This window comes from Salvelinus fontinalis, chromosome 4 (genome assembly GCF_029448725.1).
Source record: "Salvelinus fontinalis isolate EN_2023a chromosome 4, ASM2944872v1, whole genome shotgun sequence".
NCBI classification, from domain to species: domain Eukaryota; kingdom Metazoa; phylum Chordata; class Actinopteri; order Salmoniformes; family Salmonidae; genus Salvelinus; species Salvelinus fontinalis.
The window spans coordinates 39,169,002-39,190,993 of NC_074668.1; the positions used below are offsets into that span (position 1 = coordinate 39,169,002).

Sequence of the window (21,992 nt, forward strand, 5' to 3'; positions counted from 1 at the left end):
ATAAATCCCTACATATCCTATTGAACCAAGCGTGGAGAGGCTGCCTGTTGTCACAGTTCCAAGACCAGTCAGAAACGTCCAGTAAATGCCGCGTTCATGTGCCAGTCGGACCTACGAAATTTGCTAACAGCTAACTGGTTTCACGCGGCACGTGTATAACTACAACCAGTTAGCAAGTCTACAATGTCCGAGTTTCTTAGTTCCGAATAGCACATGAACGCGGCATACCCCTACGCCAATGACGCCGGTGGAGCTGATGCCGCATTCAAAACAACTGGAAACTCGGAAAATACGAGATCAAATCATGACGTCAGTGAAGAGGCCCGAGTTGGATGGCCGTTCAAATCAATTTTCCCAGTCGGACCTCGTTTTTTCGAGTTCCTAAATGGATTGAACGGAAGTCGGATATTTTCGAGTTCCCCGTTGTTTTGAACGCGGCAAATTATATCCTTCGCCACGGTGGTTTTATGGCAGACATGTCGAACCATGAGTATTCAACAAAACAATACATTAAGTTTCTTTCCAGCGAATTTCTTAGTTACATGATTGTATAACTAGCAAAGGAGTTTTGAAGTTGAGGGAGCAGTATTTATGAAGTTTGGCAATGAGGACTAGCCAACTAGTTTAGGTTTAGCCATAGAAAACCGGAGAAAATGATACAGTTCTTATGCCCTGATATTAGGAGCTGGTGGCGAAAAGTTTGATTAAATAATTCAGAGACTGAAACAAATAAATCAGATGACTTATGTTTAAGGACAGCAGATCGATATACAATCCTGAAGTCAGCTGTAACCGTCGATAATAAAACAAAGTTTAAAACGATATTTGAGTGACCCTGAATACATCAAATGAATGGTGACTCCTCATCACTATCTATGGTCAAGGCCCTGCCAGTGATGTTGATGGGTAATGTAGTCCATTAGTCTTTGTCCTTCATCCATTGTCTCGCAAAAAAACTACAGTTACAGTGTCGGTGCTTGAGTGGCACGCGCGATCGCGTGGGGCCCGAAATATTGTAGTTTTAAAGGGAAACCAAGGTTGTTGAGGTTCGTGGTGGGAGTAGCAGGATCTGGGGTATGTAAATAGGGATTTCCATTATATATATATATTTTTACAGATACAATGTTGTGGACGTTTAACGAGCATGTGTAAACGTACTGTTCTTTTCAAAAGCTAACTAGCATAAAATAGCTTGGTGGGTCAAAACTAGCCAGCCAGGCAATATAGCCCCTCTTTTGTTCGATTGTCAGCCCGTAGCCAGCTAGCGCTCTAACTAGCTAATTGCTGTGTGGAAATTTGAGATAAATGGCCACCTAACCGTTGTGCCATCTGAAACAATCTGGCTGTCTGAACACATTTTACACGTACGACCGCTCTAAAGTGTACCGGTGTCTTGTTAGCAGCACTGAATGTTGGCTAGCTAACAACTAGTTAGCCCTTAGTTAGCTTAGCTAGCGTGTGTTAGTCCATACACAATCATTTTGAGGTGTCGTTAGCTAGGAGGAAAGACGCACTGGGATAAAATGCATGAGCTAGTTAGCTAGTTTACCTGTCACATTTGCAGGGTGTACTAAAATGTAAACAATTTTAGAATATAGCTTTAATTAGCTAGCTAACACAGCCGGTGTTCTGACAATCTGCTGATGGTGAGTTGATAATCCATTCCAGCCACAGTTCAACAATGCATCATACATACATCAATTGGAGGTACCCCAAACCTTTTTGCTTGCTGCAGGTGGACCTCAAATAAACTACCACTAGTTAGCTTGATAGAGAGAGACCCCCGCCATAGCCTTACAAAGTCAGATGCTGCAGTGGAGGGGTTGGTCATTGTGAGACTTGAGAAGAGAGAGCCAGTTAAATGGGGAAATTGCCTAAAAGCCTAGACAGGAAATAGGCCTAAACTGGCTTAGTATCATCAACCTCTCCCTGTATCTGTTCCCTGTGTAATTGTATAAGGAAACAATTGTCTCTCATTTGAGATGTGTTCACTGCACAGCCCCCAACATTGTAGGAAAACCTATTACATACCTCTTCACCTGTTGTTATTTCTCAATGTGGTTATGGAAAACAAGAGCTTGTTTTATTTGGAGCATTACAGTGGGATTTCCTCTGAAACGGTCATTTTTAGTTCATTCTAGTCTGAGCAAAGGTCAGAGTTCTAAACTGCACATTGTGCAAAATCACCACTTTATGATGGCCTCTGCTTTTGGCCTCATTCAACACACTCTTTTGACCAATTACCTGTTGTCAGATTGTTTGTCTTCTGTAGGTAGCCCAACCTTTGTGAAAAAGGCTTATTTTATTGTGTTTGTTCGTAGGCCTAGGCCATCTGATTTTAGAATTCCTGAGGTGTCTGATATTATTTATTATAATGAAGGAATCTCAAAAAGTCAAGTCACCCTACTGAAAAATAAAACAAAATGTTAATCTTTGTCTCTTTTTTTCCTCCGTCTCTCTCTGCTCCCCGCCACCTCACATTTGGCCTTTTTGTTCAACTCTTTCTTCCTGCTCTGTGGTAAAGACAGCTGCTGGTTGCAGGCACTGAGCGGTGCAACAGAAGCAGTGTGCCGTCCCCCTGTCCTACTCTCATGCCCCCCCTCCATGTATGTCCTCCCTGCCTGTTAGTGTCCCCATCTGGTCCCCTCATTGTCTCGCTACCTTCTCCAGCCTGAAGCCCTCCTTTCCCTCATGCTTTGGACAAAGCCGGCACATTGCCAGCCCAATGACTGCCTGGATCGTCCTGCCTGTCAGCCTCTCTGCCTTCTCCATCACAGGGATATGGATAGTGTGAGTCCTGGCGGCCATGCATGTATCACAAAGTGATTGAAAGAGAAATATTCATAAGAAATTCATGATTGTGGGTTTGAATCATTGTTGATTTGTGTTTGTTTTTCCCCGCAGCTACGCCATGGCTGTGATGAACCATCACGTTTGTCCGGTGGAGAACTGGTGAGTGCTTCAGTTTTGTCTTTGGATTTATAGCCTACATTGACTTGATATACTGCAGTATATCACCTGCTTGAAAAGAATAATAGCTAATTTAATTGTTTTTCTGTCTTATCTGCAGGTCCTACAATGTTACATGTACAGAGGAGATAGCCAGGCCAGGCTCCCCAAAGACATGCTGCACCATACAGGACATCCCCCTCATCAGGTGTTACATTCATTTATGCTCTCTCTCTCTCTCATTCATTTATATTATCTCTCTCTCTTTGCGCCCTCTGTCTTTCAATTACATTTCAATTTATGTTTTTTTTTTGGCAAGGGGAACATATGTTTACATTGCCAAAGCAATACAAAAATGAACAGTAAACATTACACGCACAAAAGTTCAAAAAGAATAAAGACATTTCAAATGTCATATTATGTGAAAATAGTTCAAGTACAAAATGCAAAATAAATAAACATAAATATGGGTTGTATTTACAATGGTATTTACAACAATAAAATGACTGATGCATTCATCTACAAAGTCTTAGCCTTGTAACCAGACCAGAAGAGAAATAGTAACAACCTTGTAATAAACCAGTGACATGAAGGCCTTTTCCTAACATTTGAATCATGGGCATATATAGGCCTAGTCAATGTCATTCAATGAATTAAGTCTAGTGAGTGGATTTCTTATTCGTTTTCGGTGACATGTTGTTTCCTCCCCCATCTTGTGTCTTGTACAGTAAGTGTGGCTCCTTCCCCCCTGAGAGCTGCCTGTTCAGTCTGATCGGGAATGTTGGAGCCTTCATGGGTAAGTAAGGCCTCTTCTCCATTTCAAATGGCATCCATATGGCTCTGGTTAAAAGTAGTGCACTATGTAGGGAACAATAGGGTGCCATTTGTGACGCAGACCTCTTCTCTCATCACTCCACAGCCCACTCACTCACACTGACAATAAGCTGTGTCCTTTGTCTCACTCATCACTGATGTAGTGAAGAGCAAACTCCGTTTGCGCACCTTTTTTATTTTGTGAAAAGGGTTTACCCAGCCATTACTCTAAAGTGTTTTTTTTGCATTAGTGTTTAAAGCTGAAATCCTTAATGTTGGAACTGCTATGTCCACTTGCGATATTACAACAACAAAGAAGTTACTGCAAACAATAACAAAAAATGTCTCTCCTTCTGACGTTATTGCATGCACGATAGAGCAGCAGATTGTGAATTTTTTTACCATATTGGCCGATGCTCCTCACCTCCGCTTCGTCAACAAAACAGTAACAACGGCCGTTTGGCGGACAGTGGCGCTGTTTACCCTACTGTGGATTCCATCTTTAAAGGGATAGTTCACCCAAATTACAAAACGACACATTGGTTTCCTTGCCATATAAGCAGTTTATGGACAAGGTATGACAGCAATCTGTACTTTGATTTTGTTTCCCTGGAAACAGTGCCAGGGAAATTAAACCAAAGCATGGATTGGTGTCATACCTTGTCCAGACTGCTTACAAGGTAAGGAAACCAATATGTATTTTGTAGTTACTTGGCGCTCAGGGTTTACACACCTATTTTATAGACCTGTAAATATAGACTCTATCAGCTTTTTGCTGATTGGTTTCAAGAATATATCACCTCACAGAATCTTCTTTTCAGTACTGTAGTCAATTGTGTGCTTGGTTAATCTGAATAGTTTACAGAATTTCCTATACAACTGATATTGTACACATTGTCTTAGCTATATACAGTGGCTTACGAAAGTATTTACTAGAGGTCGACCCATTAATCGGAATGGCCGATTTAATTAGGGCCGATTTCAAGTTTTCATAACAATCGGTAATCGTCATTTTTGGACACCGATTATGGCCGATTACATTGCACTCCACGAGGAGACTGCGTGGCAGGCTGACTACCTGTAATATGAGTGCAGCAAGGAGCCAAGGTAAGGTGCTAGCTAGCATTAAGCTTATCTTATAAAAAACAATCAATCTTAACATAATCACTAGTTGGATGATGATATTACTAGTTTATCTAGCTTGTCCTGCGTTGCATATAATCGTTGCGGTGCCTGTTAATTTATCATTGAATCACAGCCTACTTTGCCAAACGGGTGATTTAACAAGCGCATTCGCGAAAAAAGCACTGTCGTTGCACCAATGTGTACCTAACCATAAACATCAACGCCTTTCTTAAAATCAATACACAAGTATATCTTTTTAAACCTGCATATTTAGTTCATATTGCCTGCTAACATGAATTTCTTTTAACTAGGAAAATTGTGTCACTTCTCTTGCGTTCATTGCAAGCAGAGTCCAGGGTATATGCAACAGTTTGGGCCGCCGGCTCGTTGCGAGCTATTTTGCCCGAATTTTACATAATTATGACATAACATTGACGTTTGTGCAATGTAACACCAATATTTAGACTTATGGATGCCACCCGTTAGATAAAATAGGGAACGGTTCTGTATTTCACTGAAATAATAAATGTTTTGTTTTCGAAATTATAGTTTCCGGATTTGACCATATTAATGACTTAAGGCTCATATTTCTGTGTGTTATTATATTATAATTAAGTCTATGATTTGATAGCGCAGTCTGACTGAGCGGTGGTAGGCAGCAGCAGGCTCGTAAGCATTCATTCAAACAGCACTTTCCTGCGTTTGCCAGCAGCTCTTCTGCTGTTAATGACTTCAAGCCTATCAACTCTCGAGATTAGGCTGGCAATACTAAAGTACCTATTAGAACATCCAATAGTCAAAGGTATATGAAATACAAATGGTATAGAGAGAAATAGTCCTATAATAACTACAACCTAAAACTTCTTACCTGGGAATATTGAAGACTCATGTTGAAAGGAACCACCAGCTTTCATATGTAATGAGCAAGGAACTTAAACGTTAGCTTTTTTACATGGCACATATTGCACTTTTACTTTCTTCTCCAACACTTTGTTTTTGCATTATTTAAACCAAATTGAACATGTTTCATTATTTATTTGAGACTAAATTGATTTTATTGATGTTTTATATTAAGTTAAAATAAGTGTTCATTCAGTATTGTTGTAATTGTCATTATTACAAATATATAAAAAATCGTCCGATTAATCGGTATCGGCGTTGAAAAATCATAATCGTCCGACCTCTAGTATTTACCCCCCCCGGCATTTTTCCTATTTTGTTGCCTTAAAACCTGGAATTAAAATATTTTTTTTGGGGGGTGCAATCATTTGATTTACACAACATGCCTACCACTTTGAAGATGAAAAATATTTTTTTTGTGTGAAACAAACAAGAAATAAAACAAAAAACTGAACTTGAGCGTGTGTAACTATTCACCCCCCCCCCCCCCCCACCAAAGTTAATACTTTGTAGAGCCACCTTTTGCAGCAATTACAGTTGCAAGTCTCTTGGGGTATGTCTCTATAAAGCTTGGCACATCTAGCCACTGGGATTTTTGCCCATTCTCTAAGGCAAAACTCCTCCAGCTCCTTCAAGTTGGATGATCTTTTTAATCATACCACCAATTCTCAATTGGATTGAGGTCTGGGCTTTGACAAGGCCATTCCAAGATATTTAAATATTTCCCCTTAAACCACTTGAGTGTTGCTTTAGCATTATGCTTAGGGTCATTGTTCTGCTGGAAGGTGAACCTCCTGTCTCAAATCTCTTGAAGACTGAAACAGGTTTCCCTCAAGAATTTCCCTGTATTTAGCGCCATCCATCATTCCTTCAATTCTGACTAGTATCCCAGTCCCTGCCGAAGAAAAACATACCCACAGCATGATGCTGCTACCACCCTGCTTCAATGTGGGGATGATGTTTTTAGGGTGATGAGAAGTGTTGGGTTTGTGTCAGACATAGCGTTTTCCTTGATGGCCTAAAAGCTCCATTTTAGTCACATCTGACCAGAGTACCTTCTTCCATATGTTTGGGGAGTCTCCCACATGCCTTTTGGCGAACACCAAACGCGTTTGCTTATTTTGATCTTTAAGCAATGGCTTTTTTCTGGACACTCTTCTGTAAAGCCCAGCTCTGTGGAGTTTATGGCTTAAAGTGGTCCTATGGACAGATACTCCAATCTCCGCTGTGGAGCTTTGCAGCGCCTTCAGGGTTGTCTTTGGTCTCTTTGCTGCCTCTCTGATTAATGCCCTCCTTGCCTGGTCTGTGAGTTTTGGTGGGTGGCCCTCTCTTGGCAGGTTTGTTGTGGTGCCATATTCTTTCAATTTTTTAATAATGGATTTGATGGTGCTCCGTGAGATGTTCAAAGTTTCTGATATTTTTTTATAACCCAACCCTGATCTGTACTTCTCCACAACTTTGTCCCTGACCTGTTTGGAGAGCTCCTTGGTCTTCATGGTGCCGCTTGCTTGGTGGTGCCCCTTGCTTAGTGGTGTTGCAGACTCTGGGGCCTTTCAGAACAGATGTGTATATATTCTGAGATCATGTGACACTTAGATTGCACACAGGTGCACTTTATTTAACTAATTATGTAACTTCTGAAGGTAATTGGTTGCACCGGATCTTATTTAGGGGCTTCATAGCAAAGGGGGTGAATACATACACGTACCACTTTTCCGTTATTTATTTGTTGAATTTTTTAAACAAGTAGTTTTTTCCCATTTCACTTCACCAATTTTGTGTATGTCCATTACATGAAATCCAAATAAAAATCAATTTAAATTACAGGTTGTAATGCAACAATATATGAAAAATGCCAAGGGGGATGAATAATTTTGCAAGGCACACATAAATACTAGTGTGTATGTTAGCCATTAGTTAGCAGCACGTGCAGAAGGGCTTCAAAAAGGCTCTGCGATCAATAATGGATGTGACCTTTCCTCCACTCCTCCCCCTCATCATCTATCACCTTCCTCCATTACTTCCATTTCTGTCTTATATATCACCCTCACTCGGACCCCTTTCCCCTGTGCTCCTCTTCACCCATCTCTCTGCCCTCCCCCCTCTCTCACCATCCCTTCTTCCTCTACTCCTTCCTGCTCCTATCTCTCTTTCGCTCTCTGTCTCTCCAGTGGTGATGGTGTGCCTTCTGCGCTATGCCCAGGTGATTGAGCACAGCCACCGTTGCTGGATTAACACCAGCGCTCTGGTGTCTGGCTGCACCAACGCTCTAGGACTGGTCATGGTGGGCAACTTCCAGGTGATTCTTCTCACTTCATTACTCTATGTAAAGGCTGATTCCATGGGTGTGTCCAAAATGGTCCCATATCTGTCACTCTTGGCTAGAGCGACAATTACTAAGTGATGGTAGATTATATATTCTATATTTTCCTCATTTGTTATCTCCACTTGGTGATTCCCTGTGTTTTCTAACATGTCTCCATAAGTTAAAAACAAGGGGTATGGGTGGATGTGGGTGGCCATGTGCATAGGATTGGGAGGGTTCAGGGGGACGTCAATGGGATTTGGGTATTCGGAGTGGGTTCACTTGTGCATTAAATGTATGTTTTCAATCACAGTAAAAAATGCATGAATAGATAAATAAGATGTTTCCCTCCTTGGGCAGGTTGACCATGCCAAGTCTCTCCACTACGTTGGCGCGGGCGTGACGTTCCCCGCCGGTCTGCTCTTTGTGTGCCTGCAGTGTGTGCTCACCTACCGGGTGGCCGTCACCGCACTTGACTACTGGATGGCACACGTACGTGTGGCGCTGGCTGCAGGAGCCCTCGTCTCACTGGTCCTCAGTATCCTTCCTGAATCACTGGGATTGGTTAAGGGAAGGGTTGAGCGGCTGGGATTGGATGAGGGAAAGGGGTGGGGGCTGGGCATTAGACTGGTCGTGTTATTGGTCCTGATGGGCTCCACCAGTTAGTAAAAGGTGACTGATAATTTATCCTTAGCGTTATTTAATTTCAATCAGGCACAGTTAAAGATGGAATCCGCAGTAGGGGGAAACGGCGCCACTGGCCGCCCCACCACAGTTCAAATAGTTTTTGTTGCCGAGCTGAGGAGCGTAAAATTGCAGTATATATTGTGCTCTTCCATCACGCAACGATGTCTGAGGGGAATAAACAGTGTTTGTTGTTTGCAGTAACTTCTTTGTTGTTGTATCACAAACGGACAACATTAACATTAAGGATACCAGCGTTAATGTGGGATGTAGTATTGTCATTTCTCTTCTGTAATGAAACCTTGCAATGGCTAGTCTGTGATACCACCAAACAACTAGTAGGCCCCATGTGCTCCATATATATTTGGTAAGTCTAATTCCTTTGAGTGGTCTGTGATAAATAGGCAGATTTATAGTGGCTGTAGGAAAGGAGGGGCTGGGGGTCTGTAAAGGCCAGGGAGGCTGTTGGGGGACGGTTGTTTGGATAGGTAGCTAGGGTTCTGTGGTTGGCTAGCTAATACATATGTGTCTGTACAGGGAGGCTGTTGGGGGAGGGTTGTGAGTGTGACCAGTTGTTGGGCTAGATGGGTAGCTACGGTCATGGCTAGATTCTCCTAACCTGCAAGAGATGGCGCCGAAGAACATGGCTGACGTTTTACATTCTCTCAACCAATTGTGCAATCTTTTTTTTTTTTTTTGCGTTTTGTGTAACTTATTTTTTAACTTATTGTGTACACAATGTTGCTGCTACCATCTCTTATGAATAAAAATAACTTCTGGACATCAGAAAAGCGATTACTCACGCGGACTGGAAGAAATGTTTTCCTTTAACGAGTCCGACGAGAAGATCCACACCTTTTGCATGAAGAAAAGACGCTGGAAAAGGGGACACAGAATGGGGATCCTTCTGAGAATCCGTAGGCAAGCGAGTAAACTCCCAATGCCTTCCATTCTTCTTGCTAACGTGCAATTGTTAGAAAATAAAATTGATGACCTACTATTAAGATTATCCTACCAACGGGACATTAAAAACTGTAACATCATATGTTTCACCGAGACGTGGCTGAACAAAGAAACGGACAATATAGAGCTGGCGGGATTTTCCATGCACCGGCAGAACAGAAACACTACCTCTGGTAAGACGAGGGGTGGGGGGCTGTGTCTTTTTGTCAATAACAGCTGGTGCGCGATGTCTAATGTTAAAGAAGTCTCGAGGTATTGCTCGCCTGAGGTAGAGTACCTTATGATAAGCTGTCGACCACACAATGTACCAAGAGAGTTCTCTGTATTATGTGTAGCCGTCTATTTACCACCAAAAAGCGAATCTGGCACTAAGACCGCTCTCAACCAACTCTATAAGGCCAAAAGCAAAGAAGAAAATGCTCACCCAGAAGCGGCGCTCCTAGTGGCCGGGGACTTTAAAGGCAGGCAAACTTAAATCAGTTTTACAAACATTTTACCAGCATGCCAACTTTACTCCACACACAGAGATGCATAAAAAGCTCTCCCCCGCCCTCCATTTGGCAAATCTGACCACAATTCTATCCTCCTGATTCCTGCTTACAAGCAAAAACTAAAGCAGGAAGTACCAGTGTCTAGCTCAATACGGACGTGGTCAGATGACACGGATGCTACACTACAGGACTGTTTTGGTAGCACAGACTGGAATATGTTCCGGGATTCATCCAATGTCATTGAGGAATACACCACCTCAGTCATCGGCTTCATCAATAAGTGCATCGATGACGTCGTCCCCACAGTGACTCAGAAGCCATGGATTACAGGCAACATCCGCATCGAGCTAAAGGCTAAATCTGCCGCTTTCAAGGAGCGGGAGACTAATCCGGACGCTTATAAGAAATCCCGCTATGCCCTCAGACGAACCATCAAACAAGCAAAGCGTCAATACAGGATTAATATTGAATCCTACTACACCGGCTCTGATGCTCGTCGGATGTGGCAGGGCTTGAAAACTATTACGGACTACAAAGGGAAACTCAGACGCGAGCTGCACAGTGATGCAAGCCTACCAGACGAGCTAAATGTCTTTCATGCTCGCTTCGAGGCAAGCAACACTAAAGCATGCACGAGAGCACCAGCTGTTCTGGATGACTGTGTGAACTGCGTGAACAAAACCTTTAACTTCTTAGTGATCCCTTTGCGCGCCAATCCAGTTAACGGGATTGATTTGACAACACCCAGTGAAATACCAGCGCGCCAAATTCAAAAACAGAAATACTCATAATAATAATTCATACAAGTGTTATACATCGGTTTAAAAATGAACTTCTTGTTAATCCAGCCACAGTGTCAGATTTCAAAAAGGCTTTACGGCGAAAGCAAACCATGCTATTATCTGAGGACAGCGCCCCATCAAACAAACACATGAAAATCATAATTCAACCCACCAGGCACGACACAAAAGTCAGAAATAACGATATAATTCATGCCTTACCTTTGAAGATCTTCTTCTGTTAGCACTCCAATATGTCCATTGAACATCACAAATGGTCCTTTTGTTCGATTAATTCTGTCGTTATATCCCCAAAATGTCAATTTATTTGGCGCGTTTGATTCTGAAAATACACCGGTTCCAACTCGCGGAACATGACCACAAAGTATCTAATAAGTTACCTGTAAACTTGATCCAAACATTTCAAACAACTTTCCTAATCCAACTTTAGGTATTTTTAAACGTAAATAATCGATAAAATTTAAGACGGAATAAACTGTTCAATACCGGACAAAAACAAAGTGGAGCGAGCTTTCAGGTCGTGCGCCCCAACCACAACAGTACACTAGACTCGACCCTCGTTCTGAACAGCTCTACTTATTCATTTCTCAAAGGAAAAACATCAACCAAGAAGTTAAACAGGTCAACATTCACAAAGCCGCTGGGCCAGACGGATTACCCGGACGTGTACTCAAAGCATGCGCGGACCAACTGTCAAGTGTCTTCATTGACATCTTCAACCTCTCCCTGACTGAGTCTGTAATACCTACATGTTTCAAGCAGACCACCATAGTCCATGTGCCCAAGGAAGCGAAGGTAACCTGCCTAAATGATTACCGCCCCGTGGCTCATATCAACAGCATCCTCCCGAACACCCTAGACCCACTCCAATTCGCATACCGCCCCAACAGATCCACAGATGACGCAATCTCAATCGCACTCCACAATGCCCTTTCTCACCTGGACAAAAGGAACACCTATGTGAGAATGCTGTTCATCGACTCCAGCTCAGTGTTCAACACCATAGTGCCCACGAAGCTCATCACTAAGCTAAGGACTCTGGGACTAAACACCTCCCTCTGTAACTGGATCCTGGACTTCCTGACGGGCCGCCCCCCAGGTGGTAAGAGTAGGCAACAATACATCTGCCACGCTGATCCTTAACTTCTCTGGGATAGGTGGCCAAAATCTAGAAAAAATGTAGCACGCCAAATTCAAATATATTACTATAAAAATCAATCTTTCATGAAAACGCACATGAAAGTCACCAAATTAAAGCTAATGTTGTGAATCCAGCCAACATTTCTGATTTCAAAAAGGATTTACGGGGAAAGCACACCAAACAATTATGTTAGCTCAGTTCATAGCCACAGAAAAACAGCCATTTTCCCAGCAAAAGATAATAGTCACAAAAAGCAGAAAAAGAGATAAAATTAATCACTAACCTTTAATGATCTTCATCAGATGACACTCATAGGACATCATGTTACACAATACATTTATGTTTTGTTCGATAATGTGCATATTTTTATCCACAAATCTCGGTTTACATTGGCGCCATGTTCAGAAATGCCTCTAAAATATCCGGAGTAATTGAGAGCCACGTCAAATAACAGAAATACTCATTATAAACTTTGATGAAAGATACATGTTTTACACAGAATTAAAGATACACTTGTTCTTAATGCAACCGCTGTGTCAGATTTTAAAAAAAACTTTACGTAAAAAGCACACCATGCAATAATCTGAGACAGCGCTCAGATTTAACAACATTTCTCCGCCATGTTGGAGTCAACAGAAATACGAAATTACATCATAAATATTCCCTTACCTTTGATTATGTTCATCAGAATGCACTGCCAGGAATCCTAGTTCCACAATAAATCGTTGTTTTGTTCGATAATGTCCATTACTTATGTCCAATTAGCTACTTTTGCTAGCATGTGTAGTACACGTGTCCAAACGCTCGCGCAGATGCAGGCAAACGTTGGACGAAAACTTCAAAAAGTTATATTACAAGTCGAATAAACTGGTCAAACTTAGTAGAGAATCAATCTTCAGGATGTTGTTATCATATATATCCAATAACGTTCCAACCGGAGCATTCCTTCATGTCTGTATAAGTTATGGAACGAAAGGCAATATCATGAGGAAAGCGCGTGAGCAAGAACTGGCAATCTGCCAGACCAATGACTGAAACACCTCCCATCAGGCCCCACATCACACTAGAGGCTTCATTCAGCGTTCTACAGACTGTTGACATCTAGTGGAAGGCGTAAGAAGTGCAAACAGATCCATATATTACAGGGAATTGAATAGGCGATGACTTTAACATCGACCAGTCTCAGAATTCTCACTTCCTGTTTGGATTTTTTCTCAGGTTTTTGCCTGCCATATGAGTTCTGTTATACTCACAGGCATCATTCAAACAGTTTTAGAAACTTCAGAGTGTTTTCTATCCAATAGTAATAATAATAATATGCATATATTAGCATCTGGGACAGAGTAAGAGGCAGTTCACTATGGGCATGCAATTCATCCAAAAGTGAAAATGCTGCCCCCTATATCAAAGAAGTTAACACTGGGGCCCCTCAGGGGTGTGTACTTAGTCCCCTCCTGTATTCCCTGTTCACCCACGACTGCGTGGCCAAACACGACACATTCATTAAGTTTGCTGACGACACAACAGTGGTAGGTCGGATCACCGACAACGATGAGACGGCCTATAGAGAGGAGGTCAGAGAACTGGCAGTGTAGTGCCAGGACATCAACCTCTCCCTCAAGTGAGCAAGACAAAGGAGCTGTTCGTGGACTACAGGAAAAGGCGGGCCGAATAGGCCCCAATTAACATCGACAGGGCTGTAGTGGAGCGGGTCAAGAGTTTCAAGTTCCTTGGTGTCTACATCACCAACGAACTATCATGGTCCAAACATACCAAGACAGTCGTGAAGAGGGCACGACAAAACCTTTTCCCCCTCAGAAGACTGAAAAGATTTGGCATGGGTCCCCAGATCTCAAAAGGTTCTACAGCTGCACCATCGAGAGCATCCTGACCGGTTGCATCACTGCCTGGTATGGCAACTGCTCGGCATCTGACCGTAAGGTGCTACAGAGGGTAGTGCGAACGGCCTAGTTCATCACTGGGGCCAAGCTTCTTGCCATCCAGGACCTATATAATAGGCGGTGTCAGAGGAAAGCCCATAAAATTGTCAGAGACTCCAGTCACCCAAGTTATAGACTGTTTTCTCTGCTACTGCACGGCAAGCGGTACCGGAGCGCCAAGTCTAGGACCAAAAGGCTCCTCAACAGCTTCAATCCCAAAGCCATTAGACTGCTGAACAATTCATAAAAATCGCCACCAGACAATTTACATTGTACACTGCTGCTACTCGCTGTTTGTTTGTTACCTATGCATAGTCAATTCGCCCCCACCTACAGTTGAAGACGGAAGTTTACATACACCTTAGCCAAATACACTTAAACTTAGTATTTCACAATTCCTGACATTTAATCCTTGTAATAATTCCCTGTCTTAGGTCAGTTAGGATCACCACTTTATTTTAAGAATGTGAAATGTCAGAATAATAGTAGAGAGAATGAATTATTTCAGCTTTTATTTATTTCATCACATTCCCAGTTGGTCAGAAGTTTACATACACTCAGTATTTGGTAGCATTGCCTTTAAATTGTTTAACTTGAGTCAAATTTTTTGGGTAGCTCTCCACAAGCTTCCCACAATAAGTTGGGTGAATTTTGGCCCATTCCTCCTGACAGAGCTGGTGTAACTGAGGTTTGTAGGCCTCCTTGCTCGCACACGCTTTTTCAGTTCTGCCCACAACTTTTCTATAGGATTGAGGTCAGGGCTTTGTGATGGCCACTCCAATACCTTGACTTTGTTGTTCTTAAGCCATTTTGCCACAACTTTGGGAGTATGCTTGAGGTCACTGTCCATTTGGAAGACCCATTTGCAACCAAGCTTTAACTTCCTGACTGATGTCTTGAGATGTTGCTTCAATATATACCACATCATTTTCTTTCCTCATGATGCCATCTATTTTGTGAAGTGCACCAGTCCCTCCTGCAGCAAAGCACCCCCACAACATGATGCTGCCACCCCCGTGCTTCACGGTTGGGATGGTGTTCTTTGGCTTGCAAGCCTCCTTCTTTTTCCTCCAAACATACAATGGTCATTATGGCCAAACAGTTCTATTTTTGTTTCATCATACCAGAGGACATTTCTCCAAAAAGTACAATCTTTGTCCCCATGTGCAGTTGCAAACCGTAATCTGGCTTTTTATGGCGGTTTTGGAGTAGTGGCTTCTGCCTCGCTGAGCGGCCTTTCAGGTTATGTCGATATAGGACTCGTTTTACTGTGGCTATAGATACTTTTGTACCGGTTGCCTCCAGCATCTTCACATGGTCCTTTTCTGTTGTTCTGGGATTGATTTGCACTTTTCGCACCAAAGTACGTTCATCTCTAGGAGACAGAACTCGTCTCCTTTTGAGCGGTATGACGGCTGCGTGGTCCCATGGTGTTTATACTTGCGTACTATTGTTTGTACAGATGAACGTAGATGAACGTGAGGTCTTGGCTGATTTCTTTAGATTTTCCCATGATGTCAAGCAAAGAGGCACTGAGTTTGAAGGTAGGCCTTGAAATTCATCCACAGGTACACTTCCAATTGACTCAAATTATGTCAATTAGCCTATCAGAAGCTTCTAAATCCATGACATCGTTTTCTGGAATTTTCCATGCTGTTTAAAGGCACAGTCAACATAGTGTATATAAACCTCTGACCCACTGGAATTGTGATACAGTGAAATAATCTGTCTGTAAACAATTGCTGGAAAAATGACTTGTGTCATGCACAAATTAGATGTCCAAACCGACTTGCCAAAACTATAGTTTGTTAACAAGAAATTTGTTTAGTGGTTGAAAAACGAGTTTTAATGACTCCAACCTAAGTGTATGTAAACGTCCGACTTCAACTGTACATGTACAGACTACCTCAACTAGCCTGCACACTGACTCTGTACCGGTGCCCCCTTTGTATAGCCTCGTTATTCTTATTGTGTTACTTTTTATTCTAACTTTTTATTTTAGCCTACTTGGTAAATATTTTCTTCTTGAACTGCACTGTTGATTAAGGGCTTGTAAGTAAGCATTTCACGGTCAAGTCTACACTTGTTGTATTCAGCGCTTGTGGCAAATAATGTTTGATTTGATGTTAATTCTCCTAACCTTCTACAAAAAGTCAAATCTGATGTTAATTTGACAAAAGCTGTATCCCTTCTAGCCATTACCAGTAGCTTCAAGCTAGGGTTCTTAAAACATGATGACTGTCCTCAGAATTGTGAGAAGTTCTCAGGGACAAGGCTGATCTTCCTCCTGCTGGAACTAAGTAGGGGTGAAGACTAAGAACAGATGTTTTCCTATCTGCCTGGCAGGCTCAGCCATACTCTGAAGCTCTCATTAACATATTAATGGATGAAGAAGCATATTGATATATCCCTGCCTAAATATTTCCACAGCAGCAGTACTGCACTCTGTGAACCGTGCACTCATTAATGACCATAGCATATGTTGCGTCCCAAATGGGATCCTATTCCCTTTAAAGTAGTGCACTATATAGGGAATCGAGTGCCATTTGGGACGTAACCATAGATTTCTTAATGTTGCCCTTCCTCCTCCATCAATGTGGTTGTTGCTTCTCCTTAACCGTTTTTCCCCAGGTGGTATTTTCTTCATCCACGAGAGCTTTGTCCTCCAGCATGCGGCGGCCATCTGCGAGTGGGTCTTCACCGTGGACATCCTGGTCTTTTATGGCACTTTCACCTATGAGTTTGGCACAGTCACCAACGACACCATGATGGTCGGCCTGCAGCAGACCCACCACCACTCGGGGGTCATGATGGGTGGCGCGGCCGGGGCCATGACGCTGGGCATGGGAGCCAAGGGCCTCAAGTCCCCTGGAGGAAGTAGCACATCCACCCATCTTAACTGCACCCCTGAGAGTATAGCCATGTTGTAGCTTTGTGGGGATCACAGGAGGTCACCACGCTGCTGCAGAGGGGAATCACCACACAGGCAGCAGAAGTTAGGGCTCAGTGATAGTACTGGCCGCCAGGGGAAGGAGAAAAGACAAGACATTGAAAATCACAAGATATGATTGACACACCGGGTCGGTATTGCTGTATTGGCTTTTCGTGTTGTAATAAGCCGTCCATTTCTCCACTACGGTCTAATTTTCTTTGCTTCATCAGCAGGAAGGAAGACTTACAGGAAGGATAAATATGTGGGATGATGATGTTCTGAGTGTTTCCAAGATGACAGCTGGCACATGGGCCTCCCAGCACACTGACCCGATGATACCTTTTTTCTTTCTTAAAGATCAGTGTTTGACCGGTCACTGAGGCTTTTGCCAGTGTTCATCCTTGTCATGTCGGGATGGCAGACACAAACGGTTTCTTTTATATTCTATTTTTTTTGTGGCACATTTTACAGACTTCCTCTACCTGGTGAATGAGAGAGTAGAGTACGTTGTTGGATTGATCAGACTTGGTTTGAGTTTTTCTTTTGTGTATACTCTGCCAATGTTAAAGCATCGTAGTAAAAACTATTGAATGTTTGAGAAGTGGAACTATTTATAGTATACTGTTATGTACATGACAGGTTGTATGCACACGCCTTTTTACTTATCAAATCAAGTATAAATGAACTGTAAAACGATTTGTGAACTCAGAAACATAATTTGATGAGACAATTTACACATTCTGTGCACAACATCTGCCCAATATCTCGAATAGCTGCCTCAAGGGCAAGTGATATAAACAACTTTATTTTTTAAATATTGTTTAAAATGATATCTCTGTATGTTTAGTTATTCCCTAGATAACATTTTATAGATGTATGAAATTCTATACATCTAGATGACATGATATGAGCATAGAATGCTCACACAAACCTGCTGGTCTGTTCTGCCCCTCTGTTACTGGGGCAACCTCTGCGTCTCAATCACTCTTGCTTGATTTGTTTTATATTTCCCATGTTGCCACTGAATTTCCCTCACCTGTTAGCCACTGGTAACATGGCTTATTGTGTTGTTTTTATGAGGTCACCTTATTGTTTTCCATCTTTGTTGGTGAAATAATGGCCATTTTATCTGCCAAAGTAAAGTACACTACAGAGTATGTGTTTGAAGCCTTGCTTTGGAGAGTTTTGAACACATTACTCTTTGTTATGTCATAGTACAACATGTAATTAAATACATGGTTATAAATATGTCAACCGATAGGCTACGATCCATTTTAAAAGGTGCAAATATGAGTAATTGAACAACAGCTGTCTTATCTGAAAAAAATACAGGGGTATCTACTATTTGGATTCCAGGCTGGTTCCTTGGAAGCCTTATTTGGAGACTGTGGGCAACACAATCTCTGTAAGAAACGTCTCGTCAAAGCCTGTCATTAATGTTCTGAGTGAGATACTGTGTTGAGAACAGTGCTCGTATTTATAAAGCATCTCAGAGTAGGAGTCCTCTTTAGTCCCCCCACGTCCATGTAACCTTGTTCATTATGATAAAAGTGATTCAGCACTCCTACTCTGAGATGCTTTATGAATACAGGCCCAGTTGTATCGACAGTAGGGACTAAAGAGGATGATGCCTATATAGACCTTGATCGTTTCTTGATAATGACAATTGCCTGATGTGTGTCAACAGGTTGTGAGTATTGTTGAAATCCTTTCTGTCGTGCCTCTGATGTGGAAATGCATGAGGACATTTGTCGTTTAGAGTTGAGATGCTGCATGCATGTACTGTGTGGGCGACGGGGTGCAAAATTGTTAGACTGAAATAGATGTGTATGAGGATATGACAACCATGACTTATGAATGACTTATTCAATTGTCTTTCTCATTGCCAAACATCTATAACTGAAATGGTACAGAATAAACCTCTCAACATTGTGACTGACAACCAACCAAATATACCCCAGGTGAGAGTCACCAGGAAACAAATGTATTTCTTTAACCAACCAGCGCCACCTTGAGGCCAATGATTGTCTCCACGTGGAGAAATCAAATGCAAGTCAGGAGTTTGTATGCTATGCTTTCTCTCTCTCTGTCTCTTTAGTAGGCCCCAGGGGCGGACTTTGCTATGTTGAAGGGGTTTCAATTAATTGAAACTGTCCCCAGCTGCCCATGGGAACCCCACTGACTGTTATTTAACAACTTTATATGGCCTATATATTCTGTGAAATAAATCTTTTCAATTGTGGGATAATAATCATATACGGTCATTTTCCATGGAAAAATGTCAATTTAAGTCCGCCCCTGGTTGGCACTTTTAAGATTAGTGATCTATGATATCATCACTTCCACAGTATTCTCTATTGGGTCATTGTGTTCCTGGTAGAGTATATATTAAACTGTACAGTACAGCCACTGGATGGTTTTTCAGCCAACAAAACTATTTTAAACCGTGTTTTATAGTTTTCTTCATGTCAGCTACCTCTGTGATTGCGAGTGGACTTGATGTTATTCCAGAGAAGATGCATAGATTGTATTTCCTATTCCTATAGCTGGAAAAGATGAGAATCTACACTGGAATTTGATGGGTTGGCTCTGTTGCTATAAAACAGGCCACACAGAAAATACAAGAAAATGAAAGCACACTGGTGGTTTCTGATGCAAAAATTCTGTAGCTCCTGTGTATGTTCACTTTGTTCGATCTTTTGGCATTTTCCCCCTTATCCCGTACCAGCCAAAAAGTTTTTTCAAATATTTCATTTCAAATAACCTTATTTTCTGATGTATTTCACCACACTGTAATTTAGTATCAAGGTTAGACTTCAACAGGCAGCTTTGATGAAAATGTACCTACATGGGATTGGAACTATTCTGTGTAAACATTTGTGTTCTCTTACAGTGGACATGGCCAAAACATGACAAAATGGCATTTCTATACATGATTGTTTTTGTTTAAAAAAAATAAAAAATAGATTCCTGCACTCTTTCAAGACGTGAGAGAATAACAATTCCAGTAGCAGAAGACAGCCTGTATGTTAAATGATGTCTTGAAATCTAAATAACAGCAATGCACATCAAATGTCTTGAAAGATGTAATAGTCATTTTATAATTTTTGAAAACTATGTAAAACGGATGGTATGGGAGGGAAGTCGATTACCCCCTTCTGTAAATGTGTGATGTATCTATCATTTAGCTATTTTTCTTGTGTCAGATTTATATTCAAATATTAAATAAAATTGATGAATTATAAGCAAATTCTTTGCTCTTCGTATTGTTTATTCGTGGGCAGAAGATGGGTAAATCATGTTTTATTACACAAGCTGAAGGTTTGTTTCGACATGACTGATCTGGGATGAGTCTCAGCTGTATCCCCTCAGAGAAGGGAGTAGACTGGCTTGGCAGACATTAGCCTACCCGCTAAAATTATATTTCCTCAATATTGCATAAATCAACATTAGGCCTACCTTTGAGCCCAGAACATCAACTTCTCTCTTCCGCTCCTCTGCTCTAGCCTTTTGAAACCACACTAACTGCAATGTGAGATATTGCAAGATTACTATAATTAAACGTATCATGTGCTCTCTACAAGCCAGACCTTCGTTGTAGAGAGAGAAATATGGCAGAACAATTATTACTGCCTTGAAATAGTGCCTGTTCAGTACTGTCCAAATTTCACAGCAACTGTTTATTTTAAGGACTCACAGGACTCAGCAGTTGGGGGTTATTTTGTCATATGCCAACTGAGATACACATTGACATGAAGCACAAACCAGTTATGTCAGCCAGACCAACAACTGAATGCTATACATGCTTTATAACCACCCATTGGACTTAGTCTGTGTGTTAACAATGCTGGGTCATTCAACAATCTATTTAGTATTTGAGGAAATGCGATTGAGTTGACCTGAGAAAAACTACAGTTGTGAGATTGGTCTTTAATCTACAATGCCTTTAGAAATTATTAACACCCCTTTACTTTTTCCTAATTTTGTTGTGTTATAGCCTGAATTAAAAATTGTTTAAATTGAGATTTTATGTCACTGATCTACACACAATACCCCATAATGTCAAAGTGGAATTTTGTTTGTAGAATGTTTTTTTAATTAATACAAAATATAAAGCTGAAATGTCTTGAGTGAATAAGTATTCGACCCCTTTGTTATGGCAAGCCTATATAAGTTCAGGAGTAAAATGTGCTAAACAAATCGCATAATATTTAGCATGGACTCGTGTTCAATAATAGTGGTTAACACACATTTTTTATGATTACCCCATCTCTGTACCTCACACATACAGATAATTGTAAGGTCCCTCAATCGAGTAGTGAATTTCAAGCACAGATTAAACCACAAAGACCAGAGAGGTTTTTCAATGCCTCGCAAAGAAGGGCCCCGATTGTTAGGTGTAAAAATATCTTTTTGAGCATGATGACGTTATTAATTAGTCTTTGGATGGTGTATCAATACACAGAGTCACTACAAAGATACAGGCGTTCTTCTTAACACAGTTGCCGGAGAGGAAGGAAAATGCTCAGGGATTTTACCATGAGTCCAATGGTGATTTTAAAACAGTTACAGAGTTTAATGGTTGTGATATGAGAAAACTGAGGATGGATCAACAACATTGTAGTTATGCCAGAATACTAACCTAAATGATATATTTTTTCATTTTACTAGGCAAGTCAGTTATGAACAAATTCTTAATTTTACAATGATGACCTACCCCGGCCAAACCCTCCCCTAACCCGACGACACTGGGCCAATTGTGTGCCACTCGATGGGATAAAGTGAAAAGATGCCTGTACAGAATAAAAATATTCCAAAACATGTATCATGATTGCTATCAAGGCACTTAAATAATACTGCAAAAAATGTGGGATTTTTAAAAACTTTTTGTCCCAAATACAAAGCGTTATGTTTAGGGCAAATCCAACACATCACTGAGTGCCACTCTT

General features: G+C 41.5%; 1 protein-coding gene across 2 annotated transcripts; it reads left to right on the forward strand.

Annotated features, from left to right (window-relative positions):
* Positions 1-945: 945 nt before the first annotated feature.
* LOC129853743 (transmembrane protein 150A-like) lies at positions 946-20,293 on the forward strand. Of its 2 annotated transcripts, none has more exons than XM_055920104.1 (8): positions 946-1,074; positions 2,525-2,790; positions 2,905-2,952; positions 3,071-3,157; positions 3,678-3,745; positions 7,959-8,086; positions 8,453-8,630; positions 16,743-20,293. In XM_055920104.1, the coding sequence occupies exons 2-8, from the start codon at positions 2,609-2,611 to the stop codon at positions 17,039-17,041; spliced, it is 990 nt and encodes a 329-aa protein (XP_055776079.1). In that variant the 5' UTR covers positions 946-1,074; positions 2,525-2,608; the 3' UTR covers positions 17,042-20,293. The 2 variants fall into 2 exon arrangements, with proteins under 2 accessions (XP_055776079.1, XP_055776080.1); XM_055920105.1 differs by having other exon boundaries at positions 2,529-2,790.
* Positions 20,294-21,992: the final 1,699 nt, after the last annotated feature.

Bases quoted from the DNA above. Each gene is read 5' to 3' on its own strand.
- LOC129853743 (XM_055920104.1), top strand. From the start codon at position 2,609: ATGTCCTCCCTGCCTGTTAGTGTCCCCATCTGGTCCCCTCATTGTCTC. The intron at 2,791-2,904 runs GTGAGTCCTGGC...TTTTCCCCGCAG, and splicing joins ATCACAGGGATATGGATAGT to CTACGCCATGGCTGTGATGA. The intron at 8,087-8,452 runs GTGATTCTTCTC...CTCCTTGGGCAG, and splicing joins TCATGGTGGGCAACTTCCAG to GTTGACCATGCCAAGTCTCT.